The 25,144-nt window shown below is 48.1% G+C and overlaps 1 protein-coding gene across 5 annotated transcripts; it reads right to left on the bottom strand.

Annotated features, from left to right (window-relative positions):
• Positions 1-238: 238 nt before the first annotated feature.
• LYSMD4 (LysM domain containing 4) lies at positions 239-23,546 on the bottom strand. 5 transcript variants are annotated; one of them, XM_042803723.1, is made up of 7 exons: positions 21,520-23,546; positions 20,699-20,858; positions 20,456-20,629; positions 19,770-19,876; positions 18,601-18,800; positions 6,659-6,946; positions 239-2,671 (listed from the first exon to the last, which is right to left on the bottom strand). In XM_042803723.1, the coding sequence occupies exons 6-7, from the start codon at positions 6,929-6,931 to the stop codon at positions 2,120-2,122; spliced, it is 825 nt and encodes a 274-aa protein (XP_042659657.1). In that variant the 5' UTR covers positions 6,932-6,946; positions 18,601-18,800; positions 19,770-19,876; positions 20,456-20,629; positions 20,699-20,858; positions 21,520-23,546; the 3' UTR covers positions 239-2,119. The 5 variants fall into 5 exon arrangements, with proteins under 5 accessions (XP_042659657.1, XP_042659653.1, XP_042659656.1 ...); XM_042803719.1 differs by lacking the exons at positions 18,601-18,800; positions 19,770-19,876; positions 20,456-20,629; positions 20,699-20,858; positions 21,520-23,546 and adding exons at positions 3,272-3,352; positions 8,587-8,644; XM_042803722.1 differs by lacking the exons at positions 18,601-18,800; positions 19,770-19,876; positions 20,456-20,629; positions 20,699-20,858; positions 21,520-23,546 and adding exons at positions 3,272-3,352; positions 8,618-8,642.
• Between the last annotated feature and the right edge of the window lie 1,598 nt (positions 23,547-25,144).

The raw sequence follows: 25,144 nt of genomic DNA, 5'->3' as shown, positions 1-25,144 counted from the left end.
TGAGGCAGGTGCAGGGCACCAGCTGGGGGGAAACAGCTGCCCCAAGCTGGCTGCAGCAGGAGGGGCTCTGACACAGCTGCTGCAGGAGAGAAACCCTGGCAGGGAAAGGTGGTCAGAGCTCCTGCTCGCTCCCGGGTCAGGGGAGCCACAGCAAGGCAGGTGTGCTCAGCTGTGCCACAGCATCTGCTCCCTGGGGGGACAGACAAAAAAAAATTAAAAAATGCACAAGCTGTCAGGGTGGGTGGTGCCCCTTGTGCTTTTATTTCATTTTGCTTTATTTAAAAATGTACTAAAACCCCCCTCCCATAGAACAAAGAGATACATTTCCTTCACAGAAGGAAAATACAAGGTTGGGGTTTTTTTTTCAATATAAGATACTTTAGAGTCCTCTGTTACAAAACCAGGTTCTCTCATGCTTTCCTGAGCACGTTTTCTGACGCTTGCAGGAACCACAGGTTGGTGCACCACCACAGGGTGCCGCTCACCTGGCGGGGGCCGCGGTCCCGCTCCCCCACCCCGCCTGCAGCGCTGGGCCGCCGCAGCTTTCCAAAAAAACCCAAAGCAGCAACTCGCCCGTCGATGCGCGGCAGGGCCAGCATCACCCACCTCGGGGGTGCTGGGGGGCTGCCCGGCCCCTGCCCCGCCACCGCGGCTCGGCCCTGCGCCCGTGCCCAGCCGGAGGGGGAGGCCGGGCAGCGGCTTCAGCCCCGCAGGACCCTCACGGGGCCGCAGCCGGCCCCGCGCCCCTGGCTGCTCCTGCTCTCCCACGCTACCCCAGCCCCGGTGGGTTTCACGTACCGGTGCTGCAAAATACCTTAGTGTTTAGTTCTAGAGGCGCGTTTTCCTCTCTGCCCGCAGCGTCTGAAGCCGCTGAATTATATTTTTGAGGCATGGCCTTCTCTGCAGCAAAGCTCCCCCATGCCTCATCTTACGCTCACGTCCAGCACGCAGCTGGTACTGACGCGTCCCGCACAGCTCTGACCTCGGGCTCACCCGCAGCTCGGGCCACCACCAGCCCCCGAAGCTTTGCTGGTCTTGCCTACACAAAAGCTTTTAAATACCAGCGTCAGCAGCTCACAGACACGTTTAACGCTCAGCAGCTTCCAAGTCGCCATCCTTTAAAGGCTTTAGCCTTCTTCACGTGCCCAAGGTAACGCAGGGCGGCTTTCCTGGACCTTGCAAATTAAATGCAACTTGGGAATGAATGCTCTCACTTGGCGACTACACCCAAGGAAACTCAAGTCCATGACTAAAACTGGGTGTTTGAGTTGCCCCATTATGGATTTTTTTTTTTTTTCTGTTTGTTTTTAAAGTAATACTGGCTAGACCTCTCTCCCCAAGCACTGAGCGCACACCACGTACCACAGGCCTAACGCCACCCTCGTGTCCTCCTCCAGTGCTCCGGGGCCACGCTGACCGCGAGCGCACGGAGCTGCGCCTGCAGAGACACCAGCTGCCGAGGGAAGTCTCCAAAGGATTCACCCGGGCCAGAAGGCCTGGGCTCACCCTTCCCTGTGGTGGGCTTGAAGCAGCCTAAGCAACACAGCTTAAACCTGTGCTCAGAAAGCTGAACTGGTGAGGTGCTGTCAGCGGGCTCGTGCCGCGGCGCACCTAACCTAACACACTCAAAGTCATCGCTTTAGGGCTAAGTATGCCAAAAGTGCCATGGTCTCTGAGAGATAAAAATGACAGTTCAGAGAAAAAGAGGAGTCCCTGCTTCCATTCTAAGCCAAAGTGTTTTCTTAAAATGCAAACAACCCCCAACTTTCCGATCACATTAATACTGTACTCTATCTCAGCAGCAAAGGATTCCCTTCTTACAAGGCATTAAGAAATACCTGAAGGAACCAAGATGGGTAAATTGCTACAAAATATTCTCCCTCAACAGCGTTCACAAATGTTAAGCCAGCTGCCTGACAATCCTGGTAAGCAACAAAGCATCCTTATTTTTCCATAAAAATCGTATCACCTCACTTTGTCAAGTTCAGGATTACAACAGCAGCTACTTAAAAAAATAAAAATAATCTATATTGTTATCCCCCTGAACACACTTGAGTCAGTCACTGGCGTATGGGCTTCAGTGCTGGGAGGAGAGGCTGCATTTGGCGGCTTTACCCCCTTAGGACTTTTTTTCTACAACTGAGCTTTGTGGTAATTTCCCTTCCAATCCATCTGTTGAAATATTTGAGGTGAGCGTTGCATTGGAGGTATGGGCCACCAGGCCTTGTGTTTTAAAATAGATGATATAAAATACCGGCAGGACAATTCCTATCAGGAGCATAATAAAAACGGCGTTCCACCACTGGATTCCACAGTCCGCACCGTTGCTGGTCTCCTGCTTCCCTGACTCGGGCAGCGGCCTCTCCAGCGCCTCCAGGCAATACTCCGCGTCGAGCTGGACCTCTGCCTGCACCGCGTCCTGGATGTTCTTGTCTATCCCCCTGAAGTAGTCGCTGAGGTGCCTGCCGTCGGCAGGGCTGCTCGCCCCCTCCTCGGGTTCCGGTAAGTCCACGAGCGTCAGGCCGGTCTGGGAGGGCGCAGGCGGGAGCAGCTTTAGTTCCCTGCCGTTCTCCGTTAACAGCCCGTGGGGCTTCACGGGGATCTTGATGGACTTCAGGGCGTACAAGTCCTGCTCCCGGATGAAGTTGTTGACGCGTTTGATATCTGCAACCTACAGAAGCCAAAAAGGACAGAAACATCAGTGTAGGACAACCCAGTAGTGAAGCAGGAAGCAGCTCAAAGCTAGTGTGTAAGCAGCAGTCGGAAAAGAAAAGCAACCCCTGGCTGCAAGTGGCTCAGTGTTTTGCACCAGCTGGACACAGAGAGTCCCCTCAAACCAGCCTGTAACCTCCTCTAGTGCTCCTGTAGCTCTCATAAGCTATATTTTGCTTAATGCGTTTTTTCCTTCCTTCTGCTTCCTTAACACTTCTCTCGCTTTCTAATCCAAGGCAAGAAGAGTCTTTATAAACAGATCCTTCTTAAAAGAGTTGTCATCCCTTAAACAACGCGCAAGTGGGGAAGGTGAGGGCACGACCAGTCTGAGCAGGCAAACCCCTGCCCCTGCTCAGCAGGTGGTTTCAGAGTGAGCGGAGCTCCACCTTTGGAGCGTGTGGCTGTTTGAAAAGCAAGACCCCAGCCAGGCAGAGCAGGCCGGGGTCTCGCCCCCATCCTTTGCTCGTGCTCCCGAGCAGCACCCCTCCTCTGCCCGACCGCAGCTCCACCCAGCTCATTCCTCCACAGCTGGTAGATGCTTCCGCGAAGGAGCGCTTACAGCAATCGTCTCCGTGCATCTGTGCCCATCTCTGGTGGTTCCTGTGCAGGGTTCCCATCTGTGAGCAGTTTTCCCATCCAGCTCGGTGATGCAAACAGCAGTAAGAAGAGCAAGAAAGAACAAACCATACGTACAGCAAAGTCACAAGGACAGCTGGTATTAAACAAAAGACAATGGCAAGGAGGCATTTCTTTATTTAATGTTAAATAAAGGAGACAGCTTAATACAGTGTCCACTCACAACCACCTAGTAAGTAAGTACATGAACTTGTTGCTCTAAAACCTGTCAAAGAAAACAAACAGGACTGTCAACATGTATAAGGTGCTCTCCAAAACAGCCAAGGAGACATGAAAGAACCTCGAGGGAAAGGCCGAAGGATGCAAAAGAAAGAAAACAGCAGGACCCCAAACCACAGAGAAAGGCAACACGAACAGGTTAACCACTTCTGATATGTGGAATAGACACAGCACAAGGACTGCACTTTCAGAGAAAGGTTGATTTGCTCTTTTAGAAATCTCATAAATGAACTGTACAAACTGCATTCACTGCACCCTCATAAGCTTCAGGCTACCAATGAATCTGGGGAATGAAAACCAAGAAAGCACTTTACTGCCTAAGCGAACGTGCAAGTGCCAGCAGCGCCAAAGTCACTGATAGTTCAGGGCAACGGTCTCCTTTTAAAAGACAATACACAAACACACCAGCAGGGAGCCTGAACATCTCCTTTGCCGTTTCAACAAACGTCGGGGGCTGCTTGCAGGCTGTGCTGCCGCCAGGACCGGGGAGGTGGCTCCCCCGAGGAGCAGCCCTCCCTCCCTGCAGGCCACGCCCACGGCCGGAGACACGCGTGGAGCCACAGGAGAGGAGCTGCACTGGCTCTGCCTCCACCCTGCATCTCCCCTCCAGCCCGCACAGGCTCTTGGGGACCCTGGAAGGTGGCAAGTCTGCTATGGCACGGCCAGAAAGCAAGACTCTGCTGAAAGGGAGAGATGAGATGCATGCCTGAATCTCACCTTATTCTGCAAAATTTGAGAAATCTGAAGAGGGGGCGTTTAATCCTGATCCTAATCTGGTGCCCTTGAGGCAAGAGGAATCCTCAATTGCTGGTTCAGACTCCTCACATCTTACCCCAGTGTAACATGAGGATTTAAACCCCGCAAAATTATTTAGTTGTGAAATAACAGTCTCACCCCAAGCCTCCTAACTGAGGTGGTGCTTCAATGTTCCAGTGAAAACAAATTATTGGCACAGTAAATACCCCCAGCAGTGTCTGCAATCAAACACTGCAGTGTTGTGCTAAGGCTCTAGAAACAGAAAGTGGAGCGGTGCTCATGGAAGAACAACAAACAAAGCTGCTGGGAAGCACGCAAGAGCATTCACTGCACAAGCCATTTGGGCTTATTTTCTGTACTCATTTCTTTGGCTGCAGTGAGCTCCTCTTGTCCCAGCTAAGAACAATGCCAAAAGCAGGACAGGGCTATAAATGGTCAAGAGTAAAAATGAGAATTTTGAAGGGTTTTGCATCTCAGCCCTGTTATCTGTAGCACACACGAAGCTATTTGTTACACTGTCTTAACACCCCCAGCCTCAAGTAGACCCTGACGATTCTGAGACCAATGACAAGTTCTCACTAATTTCAAGGAGAAGTTCATCCTGGATTTTTTTAAAACAGTCACATATATTTGTGGCTACAAATCTTCCTTGCTGATGTCCTGGTAGCCTTTCAGGAGCTGCTTTATTGAGCAAGTAAAGTGCAATACATGAAAACTGACCAGTGCCAGTCTGCAAACAGACAAATACACAAATCTCCAGTAATAAGGATTTCTGTACCTCTTCAATTTAACTGGAACAAGTCAGATGTGCCCTTTCTGGAAGGGAGGCAGGCAGGACAATTTTTTTTCCCGTGGGAGGAGAACACTGACTACCTGGTCCCTCCCCATCAGCCTGCTTTCGCCCCTGGACAAGCCCAGCAGCCTTCAGCAGGGCACACAGAGTAAATCTACCCAATGCTGCTGGGGCTGAAAGGCTCCGGGAGTGGGGCGGCAGAGGAACGGTCACGGCAGGGACAGGACTGAGTCCTCCCGAGTTACAGGACAGGGAGCACAGCAGGCAGAAACCAAAAGAATTGTTCAGAATCTTCCTCCTTCGAGTTCACCCAACTGCTGTGATCCTGAGTAAGTGACAAGAGCGACGCAAATGCTACTGCTTTGAGAGGAGCACAGAGTCACAACTACAAAGTCTCTGCAGCTCCCAGTTCTCAGGCTCTACCGGAGCCAATCAAGGCCTATTCAAGTCCTACCAGACTCCCTTCTTCACACGTGTCAGGCTCATCAGAACCTAGAAGGGTTTCTTTTTTGTTTTGTTTTTGTTTCTAAGGGAATGGGAGGGGAGGAATTGTTGCAATTCCTCTTAAGCCCTCTTGCTTCAGCTGTACCACACAGCTGTTGTGTGGTTAAGCAAGACAGACTGCAGTAGTATTGCAGCAGTTGAGCCAGTACTGTATCATTATCCCCATCCAGGTCACTGTCCAGTTGTTTGCATCATGGAACTTTTTAATCAGTCTAGCTTGCAGATAAAGGAGGCTCTAAAAATACAGCTTTAACTGCTAAACAATGGAATACTTCTAACGTTCAGATCAGGTAATTGAACTTTTCAACAGTTTTCCTATAAAGCACTCTGCTTTGGAACAAAGAAAACATTATTTTGTAGCATGTTCCAACTCCAGAGGCAATTCACCGTGCACACACGCTCCCTGCAGACGCTGAAACGCACACGCTTCTGGGCACGATGGCAAATGATGAAAACCCATGTGCACAGGCAGCACCTGGACTCTGCGACCTGAACTTTAGCATGCCTCCTCCAAGTCCACCCCTGTTAGACTTAGACCTTCCTTGCAATGTGTCAGCTAATACCTTTCAAAAAATAAACAAACGCCCCCACCCCAAACCAGACACCATCGGAGTAGCATTTCTTTGTATTGTTCAGTTTGCTTCAAAACCTGTATGCACCTGGACAGCAGGGCTCTGACCCTCATTTGTGTACTCAGATTCCTACTTTTTACCCTTGCTTACAACTCTTGACTGCTATGTTGCACTTAGGTCACCCAAATTAAACAGGAAAGCAGGTCACACAGTGCATGGGGTTGACAAGATCTTCTTAGGCTGTTATCTGAAGAACTCTTTTTTTTTTGTTTGTTTTAGGGTTTTTTTTGCCTTTCTCCAGATCAGTTTTACCCAGATATTGACCATTCATGAAATACACAGGGCAAACACTTTTCAGTGTCAAAACTATTAGACAACAGCACACCTTCCTGTAATTCTGGAAACTAAGCCACATGTGGAATACCTCTGAAGTAATTAAAACCAACCAACCAGAGATAGCTCTTACTTTACATCCATACTGCAGGGCTAGCTTGTTAAGATTATCATCCTTTGTAATCTCTCGTTCCAGAAGTACCACATCTCCAACTCTGTCCCGAGAAGTGCTGCATCGCTGCTGCTCCTTGCCCCTCGGTCGCAATTCGGTAACGTTGAGCTCCTCCTCTGATGACTCTTCTGAATCAGATCGGCCGTTGGGAAACACGTACACCTGCCTGCCCGGGTAGTTATGGATGGTGACAGGAGCCTGGAAGGATCTTGTCTGGTTCTCATTCAGCCTCATCTTTTATACCAGCACCTGGAACAAAACCCAGACATTTTGAATTTCCTTAATACCAGTGTTTATTTCTTAGCGTGTAAGAGTTGGGAGAATGGACAAAAAGCACAGTAGTTGCACCCACGCACATACACGAACACAAAGACAAAGCTTTCCTTCTACATGGATCTTCTCAGGGGCAAACCCAAAGATGTCATTCTAACAGCACTGACAGAAATACTAGAAAGGTTATGTACACAAACTTCAACAATGGGTAGATTATTCTCAAACCATTTTTTGTCTACCAGTGGACAAACCAGTGCATAACACTACTTTGCTACACGTCTCAAATACTACTTTCTATAATTTCATAACAAAAGCAGAGTCACTTGAGTTTTTAATTATGATTTAAAAAATTCCATGGAATAACAATACATCTCCTACCAAATCACATTAAACACTAATCAAAATTATCCTTCATGTCACCTTTCCAGAAGTCCTTACTTCTCTACACTTTAAGAATCCACATTTTAATTTCATGGAAGTGCACTTTTTTTTTTTTTTTTAAATATGGACAGCTCAAGCTACACTTAACTGCAACCTGAATGACAAGGTTAGTTTGTTGTATAAGGACAAGAACCTGCCTGAGCACTTTAATTACTGCTAGGCCTACAGCAGCAAGTTATTAGGAAGCTACTTTTTTTTTTCCTTCAGTCCTTGGTTCCACAATTTGTTAGCAGGGTCAGGTATAGGTAAGAAAACCCCACGTTCTCTTAATCTACCCATAAGGGATTCTCATGGTGAAACCCCTACCGTTTTATGGCATTTCATTAGCACGCAGCATGGCACCCACAGGCTGCAGGCTGGGTCACAGCTCTGCTAGAAGAGCTGAAGATCCAACACCACGATCTGTCTCCCTGGACGCTCCTGTGGGACACCTCTGCCTTTCGAGAAGCTGCAAGGCAAGCGCCCTCCTCAGAGGGTGCTCTCCCGTCGCACTTCACGTCTCGTTTCCCCACCCCGGGAGGGCCGAAGCGCTTCTTTAATCGGGCTCCGTCCGCCCGAGCCCCCGGGGGCCGGCCTGGCTCCCGCCCCGCACCCAACACACACGGCGAACCGGCTGCCGGCAACACCGGGGCGGGAGAAGCCCACCTCCCCGCTCCCGCTCCCGCTGCGGCAGAGGGGCACCCTCGCCCCGGGATCGGCGCTCCGCTGCCGGCACCGCCTGCCCGGGGCACAGCGAGGCGGCCCCGAGCCCTCCCTCAGCCCTCGCCGGCGCGGCGCGACGCTCGCCCCGGCCCCGCGCCGATCCCTCAGCGCCTCGGGGGGGACCCCGATCACCTCACGGAGGGACCCGATCCCCTCAGCGCCTCGGGGGATCCCCCTCCCCTCAGCGCCCCATGGGGCCCCTCTCCCCTCAGCGCCTCAGCGCGTGCCGATCCCCTCAGCGCGTGCCGATCCCCTCAGCGCCTCAGGGAGGACCGATCCCCTCAGCGCGTGCCGATCCCCTCAGCGCCTCAGGGAGGACCGATCCCCGCAGGGCCCCGCTCCCCTCAGCGCCGGCGGGGCCCGGGTCCCCGCCTCACGCCGGCCGCTGCCCCTCTCCCCTCAGCCCCCGCGCACCGAGGGGCGGCCGGGCCCGTCCCCCATGGCGAACCCCGTCCCTAGCCCCCTGCACTGACCCGCCGCTCGCCGGCCATCGGCCACACGCACCGACTTAACCCAGCCTCTGGCCCAGCTCTCCTCCCATTGGCTAGCAGTGCCGGAAGGCGGGACTCTCAGCGCCGACTGGCCAATGGCTGGTGGGGAAGAGCGGTGGAGAGAGGTTGGTTGAGCGGTCAGCGCTGTTGTCGGGAGGGCGGGCTTCTCTTAAAGGGCCCGCGCGCCTCGCCCCAGCCCGGGCGGGACGCACGCTCGAAGCGCTCTTAAGAAAGGGGCCGCAATAAACATCTGTACAGCCCTGCGGATGGCATCGCTGTAATAACATCCATTATGCTGACTATACATACAGCTATAATAAATTTTCGGTTATTACACTGTCACCGTATCGATCACACACACGTATAGCCCACCTATAGTAAACTCGGCCCCAGCTGGGGACTGGCGAGGCGTTGCTGGGAGGGTGCACTGGTCAGTCGGGGCCTCACACTGCCCTTCCCTGCTCGGCGAGGCTGGCGAGGCCGTGTGGGTGCCGTCCCCTCCCAGCCGAGCCACCCCACGGGCTCACCGCAGGCGCTTGGCCGCAGCTGCGGCGAAGCTGGTGCCGTCTGAGCAGCTGATGAGGTGTATTCTGCAGTGGTATGTTTTCCTTGGCCCATCCGGACTCGTGGCTTATGTTTAAAAAAACAAGCTCAGGGCAAATCTTTAACAAGTTCCACATGTAAAGCTTTTCTGGGGTAGGGAGGGGAGAGGACAAATATTCCCCGGTAGCTGCAGGAATTCACCAGGCACTGCTCGCCCCGAGGGCTAGCATGAAGATCTCTTTCGAGGAACAGCCATGGGGCTTTGCTCAGAAGCCTGAAGGGCTACTGGATACTATTTGCCCTAAAGGAGATGACCAAACTTTCTTTTACCTTAAAGCTGAGCACAGCTGCCAGACGTCCCTTTGCCTTCTCTTGTGCAATCCGCGTGCTGGCGTCAGGGAAGGCAAGAGGGGAGAGTATTTCCTCTCTGGCTCTTGCTACCGCTAGGCTAGATGCAACGTCAGTTGGCAAATGTCACACACTGGGGAGGAAGGAAGGCTCCCCAAGCATCGATGTTATTTTTTTTTTTTAACCAACAGCCGTTGCTTCCTCACGGCTCTCGCTTGCCCACACATCTTTGTGGGGCTGATTTCGGCAGGGCTGGAAGGGAAGTGGGAGAGAGGCAGGCAGGACTGCAGCTGAGCCCGGCTCCTCTGAGCAGTGAGCCAGCATGCCACCTCCGAGCAGGTATTAGGATTTCCTTCCCTCCATCTCCAGGCCAGCTTGTCTCATGAGCAGATGATCTTGAGGCTCAACCAGCTTACATACTTCTCTGACCCAACAGACAATGGATTTAGTGTGCTGGAGAGGGCTCTACAAGTGTGGGGACTAGATGAGACATGCCAAAATGCCTTCCCTGAGCCCCTTATAATCTCTCGGTGACTACTGTGGTTCAAAAATTATGGCTAATAATCAGGCTTCGTCAAACAAATACAAGTTACTCAGGGTAACCTACTCAAACCTGGAAAATACAACTGCTAAGGAGATCTGGAAATGCAGGGGAAACAACTAAACTTCGCTGACGGAGCTAAATCTGTGTTGGCTTACTTCTCCTTAACTGTCATTTACTGTTTATTATTTTTTCTAACTTTTAAAATATCAGGAAGAATTATTCATTGAGCTCATGGAAAGACACCCGGAAATGTAGATGGGAAATTGCTTCATCCTCCAGCTGAAAGTTCCTCACAGACTCCTTATGAAAAGGTGGTTTTCTCCCAACTGTTGGGATAAAACAGCTGTTAAGAAAATCAAGCAAAAAAGCTTTTAATACTCGAACTCAAAATCACTTCCTTTCTTGGATTTGTCTATACAAATCATAAACATGGAAACATAGGAGTACGTGGCTGGCGTCAATTGATTGCAAATAATTCAAGCTCATTTGTACAGGCTGAGCTGGACATTTGTTTGCAGTCCTGTCCTGGAAGAAACGTGTGCAGTGTCCAGACTACCATGTGCAATGCAATGGGTCCATCTATCATGGAGATTTAAACATCCCTGCACAGACAAATCTGCAGGTTTCTCTACTGTCTCTGATACATACTGACCTCTTTTCTGCCTGTCCACTATGCCTTCCAGCAGTCCTAATGGAGAAAGAATTAAAGCCTTAGAACAAGCCACATCAATTTATAGCCTTTCAGGCCTTCATTATCAAGTGGAAAGGACAGAAGAAAGGACCGTTTTAGTTCTTTTTTGCCTTTATAGGCAATTACACTGCTAATTTGCTTCCTGCCTTTTATGGGAAATTAAAACAGCTCAGGATATTTTTTTTTTTCTAACTGTCTATGGAAGATTCTGCTGGGACCAACTCTGCACTAGTTCTTGGAAAGGTCCTTCACCTTTCTTACTTCCAGGAACCTGACATACAACTCTAGTGGTGGCTAAATAAGACCTGGATGGATCTTGACAAATTTACATCAAGCAGGACATGGAAAAGCTCCCAGTCCATTTTCCAGTGGTTTCTAGACCTACAGGCGTTACAGGGACATAAACTACCCCAGCACTACAGCAGCACTGTTCGCCCGTCGCAGCTGGACCCCAGGTACCTGCTGCTGTTGTGGTTCCATGAAATGACTCTGCTCCCCCTCCCAGCAGTCTGTCTGCTTTCATCTAAGTTGCAAAAGGATCACGGTCCCTGCAAGAATTTACTGCTTTAAATATGTAGTGTTCTTGAGCTATAGGGCTTTACAAGATTCCCTTTATCTTGGCCTAAAATTCAAGCAGCAGATGTGATATGCTTCGCCAGGCCTGACTAGGGAAATGACAGGGAATTGGTGTCCATTGGCTGAGTGCAACCCTGCCCCTTTTGCCCTCTGGGACCTTCAAACTATCACATTTTACCTCACTTCAGCAAGAAATCTGCCTCTAGCAGAGTGGGATAATTTCATTATTAGGTAATTAATCCAACAAGGATTTATCACACTGAAAAAAGCACCACAACTGGAGGTTTTTCAAAATGTTTTAGATACCTATCTGCTTATTCCAGGCTTTTTCAGCATGAGCATCCTCCGCTGATCCTGCCGTTTGCGACAGCTGAAGTTCAGCCTTGTGACATTTCCCAGCAGCTTTTGTCGACCCCCTAGCCTTTCCTGAGCCAGTTTGGTTCACAGCAGAAGACTTCAACTCTGCACCTCAGAACAGCTTATCCTTCCTGGTCCTCCAAGCTTGACTGTTCCCCACTGTGTTTTGTGTAAGCCAGGTTTGTTCAAACCAAAGTAGGGAGAGGAGGGGTGCATCTGCTCAGCGGCTTTGTTACTGCAGACGTCACTGCTTCCCCGCGGCCCTTCCGTGCTGAAGCTCCACTGATGCAAACTGTGGTCAATATGAAGAATATGATAATTCTTAACAAGAAATAACTGTCTGATTTGTAGGAGTGCTGATGTTGGCTCTGGGCCAACTGCGTGGATGATGTCACCATTCCAAATAATTGGAATATTTCTGTTGGTAGCAGCTAGATTGTGAGAGCTGCAAAGCCACAAACAAGTGAAGTCTGTATGAGAGCTGAATGGTTCAGTCATTATACGCATTCAACCAACATAAGGGTCATACATCTCCTAAATATCAGGAAGAAATCCTCCTACCCCCAATTTATGTCAATGCAGAGGGCAACAGAACTGAGAAAGTCTGCTCATTTTTGCTTAATCCAAAGCAGCAGTGTGTCCATGGTGCTGGGTACCAGCCAGCATTCACAATGATGCAAGCTCCTTCCCAGGGAACATCAGGGTTAATCACTTTGTGATAAAGAATCAAAACTTTAATTAAGGTTTTGGTTGAGGCTTTCCAAGTAATCTAGAATAGGGCTCTCCTCTTTTGTCCCTGTGATTCCTGTAATCTCTTGCTCCAGAATTGCTGTTCTCTTCATCACTTTGGTTTTGTCCTTCTTTTTTCAGGGTCACTTCAGAAGTGTCGGAAGTGTAGACACATCTTCCTTGTATCTTTCTTTGCTTCTCTGTAAGCAGCCTTCTAAGCTCTGCAATAAAATCTATTATTTGGATTTCAGATCACTCAGTGACAGTCTGCTTTCCACCCTTGGGAAACAAACAATGTGCAACTTGCAGAAAGCAGCTCCAGTCTCTCTTGCACTGGCATTTAATTAACTGGCCTGCCCAGAGATGTGTCATTTCACACACCCATGCACACGTTGCTCATCGGTGCTACCTGATGCACAGGCTACAGTTGCTCAGGCTGGCATCTGACGGTTTCCAACTGTCCAGGACTAGTAGGAGTAAAAATTGCAATTCAGAAATCACCAGGGCCATTGTTAATTGTGACTTGATCCATAACTTGGGATTAATAAAAGCAAGACAGAGTGAAATAATTCACCCGTTTCCTTCACCATATGGGCTATTAACAATAAAAATGCAGAATGTACAGTCAATAAAAGATGAAGGAGGGGACCCTCACAAGTAGCGAACTACTATCCTGACACTACGTACAGCACAAGTTAAAGAAATACTTCTTGAGAATCTGCTTGTTATTATCAACCAGTTATTCTTGTTTAGTTTAGTATGTACAGGGGAAGGCTCCTGTACAGCACTGTGAGGCAACAGGAATCTGCTGATATTTCTGATATTACTGAATTATTAAAAAAAAAAAAAAAGAGTAAAATATGAGGATTCCTTTCTATCTTTATTTTGCTGTTTCCTAGGGGGAGACAGGGAAGGCAGCTGTAGCAAACCACATTCATGTTCAGGACATGGCATTACAGAAATTATGATGCCTCTATTGCAAATAATTTATAAATGCTGGGCTTTGCTCTGGTTTTGAAGTAATGTAGCATAACCAGTTTCAGTGAAGTTACCCCCTGTGTTAAGGCAGAAGCATGAGCCAAATACAACAAAGTAATACTCTCCCTGGTGTCTGGAGTGACTAAGCTTATGTGGGTACTGTATGTACATTTGATTGAATTATATACACAGCAATAATTGTAGAGATTGATACAGTAGGCATACAACACAGGGAAGAAAACCTCAGTTAAATTAAATTAATTATAGGTATATATTTAATATTGATAATTGAGCTATGGAGGTTACTCTGAGTGCACGTTTGGTAGCATTGGGTTATACCTTGCCTCTTTTAAGGGTTTCTCCTGTTGGAAGCGCTTGTCTAGCTCAGCAGGTGCCAAACTTGGCCACGGGCAACTCCGCATAGGAGCGCTACGCCTGTTGTTGGCTGCCCTGGAAGGGTCTTGGGGCTGAAACAACACTCAGGAACAAGCTGACGGTTTGGGTGGTCGCATCTGGAAAGAAGCACAAAGCCCGTGTCTGTGCCAGCTTCACACCTTATCCACGGGGGCATCTCTGGCTCGGAGGCCACCCAGCCTGGTTACACCCTACGCCTTCCTTACTCTAGGGTGCACCCAGCAGCACAGCAACACCCAGCCCCACAGCCCCCACCCAGCCCGTGGGGCGGATGCCCTGGCCTGTGGCTCTCCCCAGGTAGGGCCCCGCTGTTGCTGGCAACAAGAGGAGGGGTTTGTCATTTTGTCATCCCTCTGACTCAGGGTGTGAGGTGCTGGGTTCCCTGTACCTCTGACTTCTTCCAGGGCAGAAGCACAGCTCTTGCCTCCACCCTCACAAGCTTTTTCTCCTGTTTGTAACATAGCAGGTGTTATAATAAAGCCCTAGCTTAATCATTCATCTCCAGCTCAGGCATCAGATTATTCCCACCTACAAGGACTGTATTTGCAACTCTCTCATGTATGCCGTGACTCTTAGGAATGAGACTTTTATTTTGGGAACCAGAATGCGGATCTAAACAGCACTGCCGTCTCCTGGAGGAGATAACTTGTCTTTGCTCAAAGACCTAGTTCTGTGCTTGCCTTCTATCACGCAGCACCATTTGGCAGGGGCTGCCTGGTTTATGCGATAGCAGACACTGAATTACTTCAGAAAAACAGAGACATATTCTTTATATAAAAACAAATGACTAATTAAAAATGGTTTTCATTTTGCAGTTCATATTTTCTTGGGATTGTGCCAAATTCTGGAGTCCGTACTCCACACCCTGTCCTTCTGGAGAAATTTGGCTAGGGAAAGCACTGTAAGATTTGTTCCCTTTCCTCTCCCTTACTCTTAAACTCCCTCCCCCCCCTCCCTTCTCCCTTCCTGCAACTGGTAAATTGTGAAGAACAGGAATGTTCCTGGGAAGAAACCCAGGCAGAATCGCATTCAGAACAAGTCAAAGATTTCTTGCATAGCTGAAGCATGTGTTTGCAATCCCCAATTGCTGGAGCAAGTAAGCCCTGCCAGCGCATGTTGTTCCCTTCAGATGTTCTCAGAGAGCTCTAGGCAGTGTCCAGGGCAGTCTGTGGACAGTATTTAGCTGAAGCATTGCTTCTTGGTCTGTCTGCTAATGGTGCCAGGGCCAAAAAGGCTCTTGGCAAAAGGATGGCAAAGAGCCAACCCTACCTTTCCAAGAAGCTGTGTTAGTGAGAGTCAGAACCATTGGTCTGTATGACCTGCCTGAGCCACAAACTGGTCCCATTTGGACCCGTGAGAGTTTGGCTGCTGCTACCACCCTATCACCCCAGGCTTCGGGCAGCTTCTGGGACTGATGCTCTCCAGAATAATTAGCATGTGCCGCCCTGACAAGGTAATGCTCAACAGAGAAGGACAAAGCGATGAGATCCCTAATGGATGTCCAAAAGGTAAATTATAACTGTTGGGAAGCAGCAGATAGACAGCCAGTAACTACAGCCTGCTCTCCCTCCTGCTTGAGAGGTGCCACTGCTCCAGAGGGAATGCAGCTCTTCCAAGAGGTGCCATTTAATGGTTCAAAACTGGAACCTCACAGGGCCAAGAAGGATGGGAGTTGGGGGCTGAGACACTGGTTGGAAAAACACATCTTCAATGGATTTGTGAGGAAGCTTTTGTCCTTGGCACCATGCGGAGCACAGTACATTACAGGAGCAGAAAGTGAGTCCTTGCTCAAAGCTGATGCTGATACTGGGGGAAGGCAGGTTGATGAAAACATCACTTGTCTTTCCAATGACCTTATCATGTGAGCTGAGCCAGCCAAGAGCTGTCTCTCATTCTGTGCTCCTCGTGGTCTGAGCCAACAAGCCTGAACATGCTGTGCTGATATCTGATATCGTTCGGCATTGCATGGCAGTCTCTGAGCATTGCACATGCATCCTTTCAGAACGGGACGATGACACCTCTGTGCTTTGCTGCGCACCGTGTGCCTCCATGCTGGCTCGTCTCACTTCCAAACATGTCCCATCTGATTTTGCAATTTTTTGAATAGAAGGTGCCCCAGGGAAGGCCCTGAGCTTCTGGGCGGAATAGGAGAAACAGAAGAGTCTTCCAAAGCAGTATCTTTGCCCTCAGTAGGTGAGAGGCTGTGCTTAGCCTGGCTCTCCTTCATGCTTCCCAATAGGGTTCCCACGTCTTTACTGGTGTGCGGCAACAATAATGAACAAGTAACACATGGGGGCAGCAGCAGGCTTTGCTTTCTTGTCAGTCCTTGAGTCTGTGCTTGTAGCATCCTTGCAAGGGTCTTGCAGAACTGAGGTGCTTCAAAATTTGAGGGTCACTGTGCTGGGCACAAGTCCAGAGTGACAGCTACAGCTGATCAAACTATGAGAAAAGCATGTTGTAGGAGAGAGGGGCTTTGTAGCCTCATGGGACAGGATGTCAGCACTGAAACCTGTGCTTTTGTCACTGCATCTGGTCCTTCTCCAGTTCCTGCAGTCCCAGCCTAAGCAGTTCTGTGCTCATGTTACAAAGCACACTGAAGTGGCAGACAGTTACAGCATTGTCTGCGATGGCAAATATGGCTGGAGTGAAAATCCCAGGTCTCAGATCAGATCCCTCTGCATCCCATCAGACAAGCCTTGCTGAGCTTGTTGCACTACGGGCAGGATGGATCCCAGCATGTCCCTTTCAGTAAGGTGAAATTAAAAAAAGATGTTCTTATCTGACTGCACCCTGAAGAAAGACACAGGTCTCACCTGACATCATTTATTCTCTCGGACACTCTGAATGTTCAGGTAATGGGAAAAAGCCTTGATCTTGACTCTGAAGGTTTTAAAAGCCACGTTTTCAGGGTAGGAACATTTTAGTCAGGGAAGTGGCCATAATTTACATAGCAAGGCTCTGGGATTTTCTGGCAGGGCTATTTCCAGAACAGGGTGTCTTTCCCTGCTCTGGGTGAGAAGTTCAGGAGTTGCTTCTGCACCTGATATTTGCCTGATCACTCACATCAGTGCTCCCCATTGTGGGAGTAATGTGGCATCTGAGTGGTATTGGCCCAGGTTGAAGCTGGAAAAGGCGAGAAATAAAAAAGCCAGCAAGAGCCATCTCAGTTACCAGAAATAATGATGGATTAATTATAAAAAGGGATGGGAAACAGAACAGTCCTGTGCTCCATGAGTAATTAAAAAAAAAAAAAAGTCAGATAAATGACCAGATAGGAAAAGCATTTTCTGTAACTGAGGCTGCTACTTTAATTGGAAAGTGCTGTTAACACAACTGCCTGACTGAGGCGAGTGCAATAGCACAGCAGGGCTGTTGCAAATCTGCAAGTAAACAGCTGAATTGCATCTCTCAGCTTCAATCTGCAAATTTCTGAAGCCAAAAGAACAGCTTTAAATTTAAAACTTCTGTTGGAGCTCATGCTTCAATTGGGCTATGTGCCAGGACATGCAAAGACTTAGGGCATTAAGAGTCTCATGTAGATGAAAAGACAGTGGGGAGTCATTTGAGTTGGCTAGTAATGTACTAAGCTATAGCAGGATCTGCCTTCATTCCCTTTAAACCAACTTGTGGGGAGGAAAATTGAGAAAACTGACATTTTATCACTTGTAATTGTTACAGCAAAAGCTAAGGCTAAGCATGGCCCTGAGACAACTCCTGTGTCCTGCACACAGCGCAACAGAAGGGTCCCATCCCCAAGCTGGCTCTGCCCTTTCAGTAACTGGGCTGTGAAGCAGCCCCTGAAAATGCCCCAAACCACTAACAGACCCCCTGAGGACACATGAGCCGCTCTACTGGCTGTTGTTTTCTAGTCACTTCAAACCATGATCTCAAGCAACATTTAACCACGGAGTAACAGCACAGGTTTGCCCTTACTCTTGTTCTTCCAAGAAGCTCGAAATGCTTTCCAAAGCCGCAGCCAAGCAATGCTATAGTGGTTCCTCTGCTCTTGCACAGCAGTCCCCTGAGTTACGGAGAAGCGAACTGATTCACCCAAGGCTGCACAACATGTTGGCGTGTCAGCACAGCCCAGATCCCAGCTTTCTGGGAAGCTGGGGTGAGCATGCATTAAGGAATGAATGATGTGTCTGGCTGTCGAGAAAGACTTAGAAAAGCTGCAATTGCAAACTGTGAACGGTAGCAAAGTGACACAGACACTAGCAGCATGATCACCAGGTACCAAAGCAAGCACAACTAGCCAAATTGGTTTCATGTAACGAAAAGGAAGAAGAGCAGAACAATGTCTTTTACTATGTGGGCTGTGTCCCTGCTGGTTAACGCTGCAGCTCCCTCCACAGCCAGGCCTTAGATGGACAGGCTGAGAATAATTACCAGGAGTCTATGCAATCTTTTGCTGGGACTTTTCACTGCCAGAAGCTACTTTACAATATTCCCAACCGTTTCCCTAAGTATCCAACAGATTGGACAAAATTAAAGAAACGTGGTCTTAGGCTTCAAGGCCACTGTGAAGTCACTAATTGGGTTCCCAGCTGAGCTGAATGCAAGGAAGAACATTGTTAGCAATAAACACAGACAAATCTTCCCGAATTGGAGCTGTGGAATGGGTATGTGCTTCTGGGGAAACCTTTGCCTTCCCTCTGGACCATGTTCACCATGAGGAGAGGGGTCCCAGTGGGCAGTGGGGGCTTCTATCATAGGGCCAGGGACCTTCTCAGATGATAGGAGAAAAAAAAGACACAAAAAAAGACACAAGGTGGGGGCCAGGGTCACAGTTCAGTCTCACCATGTAGACACTAACCTTGCAGGGAAAACTTTGAAGGCCTGGATGCAAGAAGGGAGATTCACCAGGGTCTCCTCCATGAGAAGTTGGCTCCTCATGCCTGTGAGGAGATTGTCAGCATGGCACGTGGGTGCACAGGAGAATGTTGGCCATGATGCTTGGTCTTTACCAGGATCCTGGGGAAGCCGTGCCAGGACCCTGTGCTGCCTCCTGGAGTGCTAAAATCAGAGCAAGTACAAGGGAAAGAAAAGAAGGGGGAAGAGGAACTTTTAGAAGTAAAGAGACAAATGAGCAGATGAACAGTACAAAGTGTCTCAGATGAGACTTTACCAGCAACAGAATGAATACCACAGAGAACCAGGTGGCAGTGGATCAGATTATTCCTTAAAATCCCCATCACCTCATTCCTTAAAATTAAAACCACACAAATACTGAGGTCTTGCTGAAAGCAAAGCACCGTCCCCTCATCTCATTGTTACGTGTAACTCAGAGCCTGCGGATAGCAGCTACACTGAATTAACATGAGCAAAAGCAGCTGGACTGACTTTGCTAATGGAGAAAAAAATTCACAAGCATGCTGTTAAGAAAGAATGAGCGCTAATTCTCTCTGCTTGTTCTGATTCATTTTGTTTGATTGTGCTTGCCCTAGGAAACATGAGAGCTGGTGGAGATCATATTAGCAAAGAAAATAGAAGAGCAACAAGTTGATAGTTTAGAGTTCATGAAAACATTGTGCCAGTCACTGAACCAGAAAAAAAAAGTTGGCTCAGAGGCAGTCACTAAGTTGAGAAAGGATCTATTGATAAGATACTCTTGGGGAACAATCTCAGAATGATGTGAAATACAGATGGGAAATGGTGCTGCAGAGATAAGCTAAGCAATCAGGAGAGAATAGTGCATCATTTGGGTTTTTTCTTTGCTTTCCTCCCCATTCTTCCCCATTTATTACTAGAAGAAAAAGTATTTTTGCCTGTAAAAATCTCTGTGCTTAAAGAGGTAACACTGGGGTGCGCTCCTGCACCAGCACTGAACTTCTGGGTAGCTTTGCTTCAAGTTGCTGCAGAAAATCATAGTAAAGCTATTAGCTGTGGTTCTCCACATGATCAATGTTATCTTGACTTTAAGCATCTACACTTTCAAACTCCTTGCTTGTGGGGAAAAAATATATCACAACGGTTTCAACTTACCAGAAAGCCGCTCCCACCAGGTACTCTTTGTGGAAATGTATAAGGAGCAAGATGAAGTCCCAGGTGGCCAGAGAACACAAGCTATGGCTAGCCAGGAGGAGAAAGTGCTGTTAAAGAGAGGCGAGGAAAATCAGGGCAGCTTCTTGGTCCAGGAGATAAACCTTCATGCCTTTTTTAACAGATGTGATGCATTTACAGATGTTCCCAGAAAGGGGCAGTAGAGACCAAACCCACGCAACGAATAGAAAGAAGTGTCCTGATCGGGGAGAAATATAAATGAAGAACGAGAAATATTTACAGTATTTCTTTCCCTTGGCATACAGAGGCTCCACCATGTGTCCATTCAAATAAAAAAAACAGGACCTGTGTAGGCCAAAATGGGGCTGCTTGGTATAACCCAATGATCCCAATCCACCCTGAGATCACTTCCTTCACCTCCTTTTCAGAGGAGGGCACTAACCCTGCCCAAATGCAGATGCTGTGTGGGTTGCAAGAGCTGTGTAGCTCTTATAGTGGGGAGCACTATATAATGCACTACTTAACGCTTATGTCACTATAGCAGCATAGCAAGCTTTGAGTTGGCTTATTAGAAGGGGGAACAATAATAATTTGGGAAAGGTTTACTATCAGGTTCATGAATACCTACACCACAGCTCATCACTAACAAACTTTGGCTTCCAACTAACCTTGAAAGAGAGGAGATGAGAGAAAAAGGGGTGCTTAAAATATCAAGATTCCCAATAGTTCATGTTGGTGTGAAGGTGTGAAGCAGGGAAGCCCATCCCTGGACCATCTTTACAATTTCTTCAGGCACTCTTGTACCACTCAGAGTTAATTTCAGAGCTGATTCAAACCACTGTCTGAAGGAAAAAGCACAGTTATTTACCTGGAGCAAATCCCATATGTTTTACTTCATTTAAGCCACTTACCCCAGCCCTGTGCTATTTCTTTATGCCATTTGCTTGCACTGTCCAGGATCCACAATAGAGGGGATGATTTTGTGAGTGCAGATGTCCAGGAGCTCCAGTGATGGAACAATATGGCAGGCATAAACCATGCAGCCAGTCTTTTCCTCAAAGTGTTTCTGGCCTGAGAATAAGATTTGAAAACATGAAAGCAAACAGGGGGCAATGTGGGGTGAGAACTCAGCTATCTGCAGCAGAGGAGCTGAGGCAGCAACAGCTTTATCAGGAAACCAAGAACCGTTTCTGGTCCTGCTCTCAGCATAGCTCAACACACCAGCAAATCTGGCTGCAGACTGAAATCTTGGCTTCCCCTGAAGCCAATGGCAAACATCCCACTGGCTTCAGTGGGAGCAGGACTTCATGCCAGATCTCGTGCTTCCCATTCCTTTGCCGTAGCCATGAGAGCAAGCTTCCCTTCCAAAGCTGTGTCTGCAGCTAGGGCCTTCAGGAACAGAAGAATGGTTCTCCTTGCAACCTGGGAAGTATCAATGGGAAATGAAAGACCTTTTTAACAGAAACGCCGATTGTCCTAGACAACAACTTGCTTAGAGTTATGGGGGTCTCTGGAACCCCATTTCTTTCTCTCTGAAATTTTCCCCTCAGGCTTTAGCTGCCCACAGGTTGCACAGCAGCTCGAGCACACAGCTTTTGGGTGTGATGAGAACACTAGTGGGAGAAATGGTATGATCTGGGTTATGCAGCCCGCAACACTCATCTCGCCCAGTTTTAACATCCCTCATTCCATACCTGCCCATATAGCAGTACTTATACATAGTGTGACTTACAGCAACACAGCAAACAGGCAGAAGAAGACTGAGTTGGCCCATTTCTGCTTTTTTCACAACACAGTTGACGAGGAGATAAAGAAAGGGACGCTGGAAGAGCTGTGCAGTGACCACACAGGGCTCTGCGTTTGCTCTGGCATGAGCATCTCTCTGCTGAGATGAGCATCTTGAGATCTCCAAGCTATTTGTGAGGTGGCAAGGTCACGGCTCTCATTTCCTGCAAATCTTTGCTTTTCTTGGCAAAAATAAAGAATTTTGTTAGGGATGTCTTGGTGGGTGTTTTGTGATCAGTCAAGCACAGTAGATTACATTACTGGAGGGTGTATACAGGACCTCCTGTCTTCTAGACATAGTAAAATGAGTCTGTTTGCTCCAGAAATTCAGGAGTCACCAGCATGGTGCTGACCACCTGTATTATTTCTTGGGTCACACAGCATGTCTACTGGACAGATTGATGTCTGTACAGCTGACTGTTTGCATATCAATTCTAGAGGCAAAGGAAATTCTTCAAATCCCAGAGCACAAATGTGGACTGCTACAGAAAAGCAGGTGGAGATGTGCCAAGTTACAGCTCCTCAGTTGCTACCCCCATGAAGAATGCCCTGCAAGGAAAACTAGAAAATATTTCATGAAAGAGCAAAGATAACACAGGACTATCTGGCAAAGGGTAGAATTTAATATTAATGGCTTTCCTTTAGTCACTGTATTTCCTGTTCCTAACTTAACCTTCTAAAATCAGCAATGGTCAGAGAAGGGCTATAAACTTTTGCACATCTAAAAGGTCTTTCACTGAAAGATCTCGGAGCACTCTGCAAATATTAGGGACTGCTGAGGGATGGCTATCCCCTGAGGACACCGCCCATGTAGCCAACAGGCAGATGCTCCTTTGGCTGCAGCGGCCAAAAACTGAAATTCGGCTTCTGCCCTGCTCTGCAAGAACATAGTCCTTCTTTGTCTCCCCATTCTTCACAGGAAACCAGGAAGCGAGAGGAGTTGGGCTCCCCTTGAATTCGCACTCCAGATTCAGTGTGAGAAGCCCCTTCCCCATGGACGGATGGGTAAGAGATACACAGCAGTGATGTGACCGGTCTCATTTCAGACTGTCAGCCGCTTTAAGATCTTGTCCCTGGAGGTCCTCAGGGTTACATGGAGACTACTCATGGCTGTGCAGGGCTCAGCTGCTGGCATATCTAAACATCTCCACTAAACAACAGCACACTGAAGCTTGCTTTGGAAGTGAGCTGGACTAGCCCCATCTCCCCATCCTTCCCTGCCAACTGGTCCTTGCCTGGAGGGCTCCAAGTATTAGTCAACGCTGATAAGAGATGCACAACATGGCTCCTCTGAGTCTCACGGTTCTTCGGTCAGAGATCCTTCTGTGCCACCCACATCTTCCTTTAACCTGGCAAAGTACCTGAATTACTGAGCTGACTTGCCAAGAGACATTTAGGCTGGAAACATCTCTAGAAAGATGGCTCTCATTAAGGGCTGAAGCCTGCAAAAGAGCACAGTGCTGGCTGGGACACATACTGGGGAGAGAAGCGTTAGTCATCACCTGCCTTGCGTTCGGCCCTTCGGACAGTCTCGTCTCTTGGAAGATGCACTGTTTTGCCTGTATGACTGTTGGCAGAAAGTAATAAGCAGAGCTGGTTGAAAATTTTCCATCAAAACAATATTTCTGTTTTGCCAGAAGACAGTTTAAAAATTAAGTGGAAAAATTAGAGAAAAGAGCTTGGGTTTTGGCTGACGTTGTTGGTCAAAAAAATCCTAAACTTGAGATTTTTTAGCCAAAAATGGAAGCATTTGGGGTAAGACAGGGGGAGAAAGGGGAGGAGCCTGGCAGGCCTTAACGATACCCTGAAAAACATCTAAGAAAATTTTGATAAATATGAGGATGTTTTTGTCATTTTTTTTTCCATTGTGAAAGATACTTCTGCTTTTAGAACTATTCTATGGGAAGGCTGGAAAACAAACAAGCAAATACGCTTTTTCTTTCTTATACATATGGCTATAGATACTCCACGGCTTGTAGCATCAGCATAGTCAGCAATTCCTCTAGAGAGATACATAAGAAAGATGAGATCTCTCATAGGAGCTGCCTAAAAGCCTACTACCCGAAAGCTGTAATTCTCAGAAAGGGACACACACACAGCTGATTCTGCTGTGAGTTTGTACAGCTGATGGAAAGCCTCGATAACCTCACAGTTGCCTTGCGTACAAATAAACCAAGCCATGGGGACAGCCAGGGAAAAGGCACTGCTTGCGAAGAAAGGTACTGTGCATACAGCTGTTGCAAAACCATCCGTACTTAATAGCCAGCCAGCCACAGGCAATGTTGTTGCTAAAAGCATTGCAGAGAGAATGGCGTATAAATACCTGGGAACCCACAGAAAGCTGTTTTCCATCTTGCTTACACAATAATGTGGTTTTTCTTTTTCCCCTTTAAAATTGTTTCTTCAGCAAAACATGGTTGGGAAAAAAAAAAAAACAGCTGAAATCTTCTTTACCCTCTGGGAAATGTGACTAACAGTATTTCTTGGGCTCAGTGTCACAGCCCCCTCCTCAAGGTATTGTTGGCTGGTGTTGTGAAACGGTGGGGGAAGAAGCTGTGAGCAAGAGCGGCTGAAGAGACAAGCAGACTGGTAGTTCAGCAGGACCCTCCTTCCTCAACACAAACCTGGGCATAAAGCAGAGGTGATGGCGCTGGAGCCAACACAGAGCAAGCGGCACTGAAGGTGAATCAGCTCTGTGAGAAAAGCAAGATGTGACATGTTGTTATTAGGCAGTGGGGAGCAGGGGAGGTTCGATTTATAGTGATTTCCTGAGGAATTAGACCATGATTCTGGACAGGATTTGTATTTTAAACAACACTTAATTTTTTTAAAGGATTAATTCAATCTAGATGTGGATTTCATACCTTTTCCTTAATGAGAACGACACCGGGGGAAGCACGCTCAGAAGTACTGACGTGTCCTGGCAGGGGCTCCGACCGCTGCAACTCGCCTTGCTGACAGCCAGAGCTTGACTCTTGTCCCACGACAGCCCCGGGTTACAGTCCCAGCAACTTCCACCACAAGCAGCTCTGGCTCGGAGCCGCCGAAGTGATAAAAGACTTCTTGTGCGATCATCTCAGGAGGAAAGTTTGGTGCCAAACAAAGCTGCAGTCTGGTTGGGTCTTTTTGCCATTAGAGACAAAATCAAGGGGAAAAATACAGAGCTGGGAAAATAAATGGAAGCTGAAAAATGTTCAAATAATGTATTTTCCAAGAAAATAAAAAAAAAAACAAACCCACCCCAGAATGGCTTGTCTGGCTTTGCTGGCTAGGCCGTGGTTGCACTGATCTTTGTGCAACCTAAAGATCCTGTTAGAGGATACCCCTTTTTCATCAATTCATCAACAGTCTGAATAGTTTCACTGCCTGTCTCCAGGATGGCTGCACAATGATGTTGTAGTAGGCAGTGACCTTACAGAAAACTGTCAGTGATCTTTCAACAGCTGATGCTTTTTGGGGTAGCGGAGCCAGCCGCCCAGACTGGAGTGCTACCAGCAATCTCCTCCTGCTGAACAAATGAGCATTTCCCTCTCTGCCAGCCCACATTTTGAGCAGTATCCAAGGCTTAGGGC

This window comes from Tyto alba, unplaced genomic scaffold, assembly GCF_018691265.1.
Source record: "Tyto alba isolate M040663 unplaced genomic scaffold, T.alba_DEE_v4.0 Super-Scaffold_41, whole genome shotgun sequence".
NCBI lineage: Eukaryota > Metazoa > Chordata > Aves > Strigiformes > Tytonidae > Tyto > Tyto alba.
The sequence above is the reverse complement of the archived record's forward strand: the minus strand, read 5'-3'. Positions and strand labels throughout refer to the sequence as shown.

Bases quoted from the DNA above. Each gene is read 5' to 3' on its own strand.
- LYSMD4 (XM_042803719.1), bottom strand. From the start codon at position 6,931: ATGAGGCTGAATGAGAACCAGACAAGATCCTTCCAGGCTCCTGTCACC. The intron at 3,353-6,658 runs GTAAGAGCTATC...TGCATCACCGAG, and splicing joins CCCTGCAGTATGGATGTAAA to CTGGATGGGAAAACTGCTCA. The intron at 2,672-3,271 runs GTAAGCGCTCCT...TGGCTTCTGTAG, and splicing joins GATGCACGGAGACGATTGCT to GTTGCAGATATCAAACGCGT.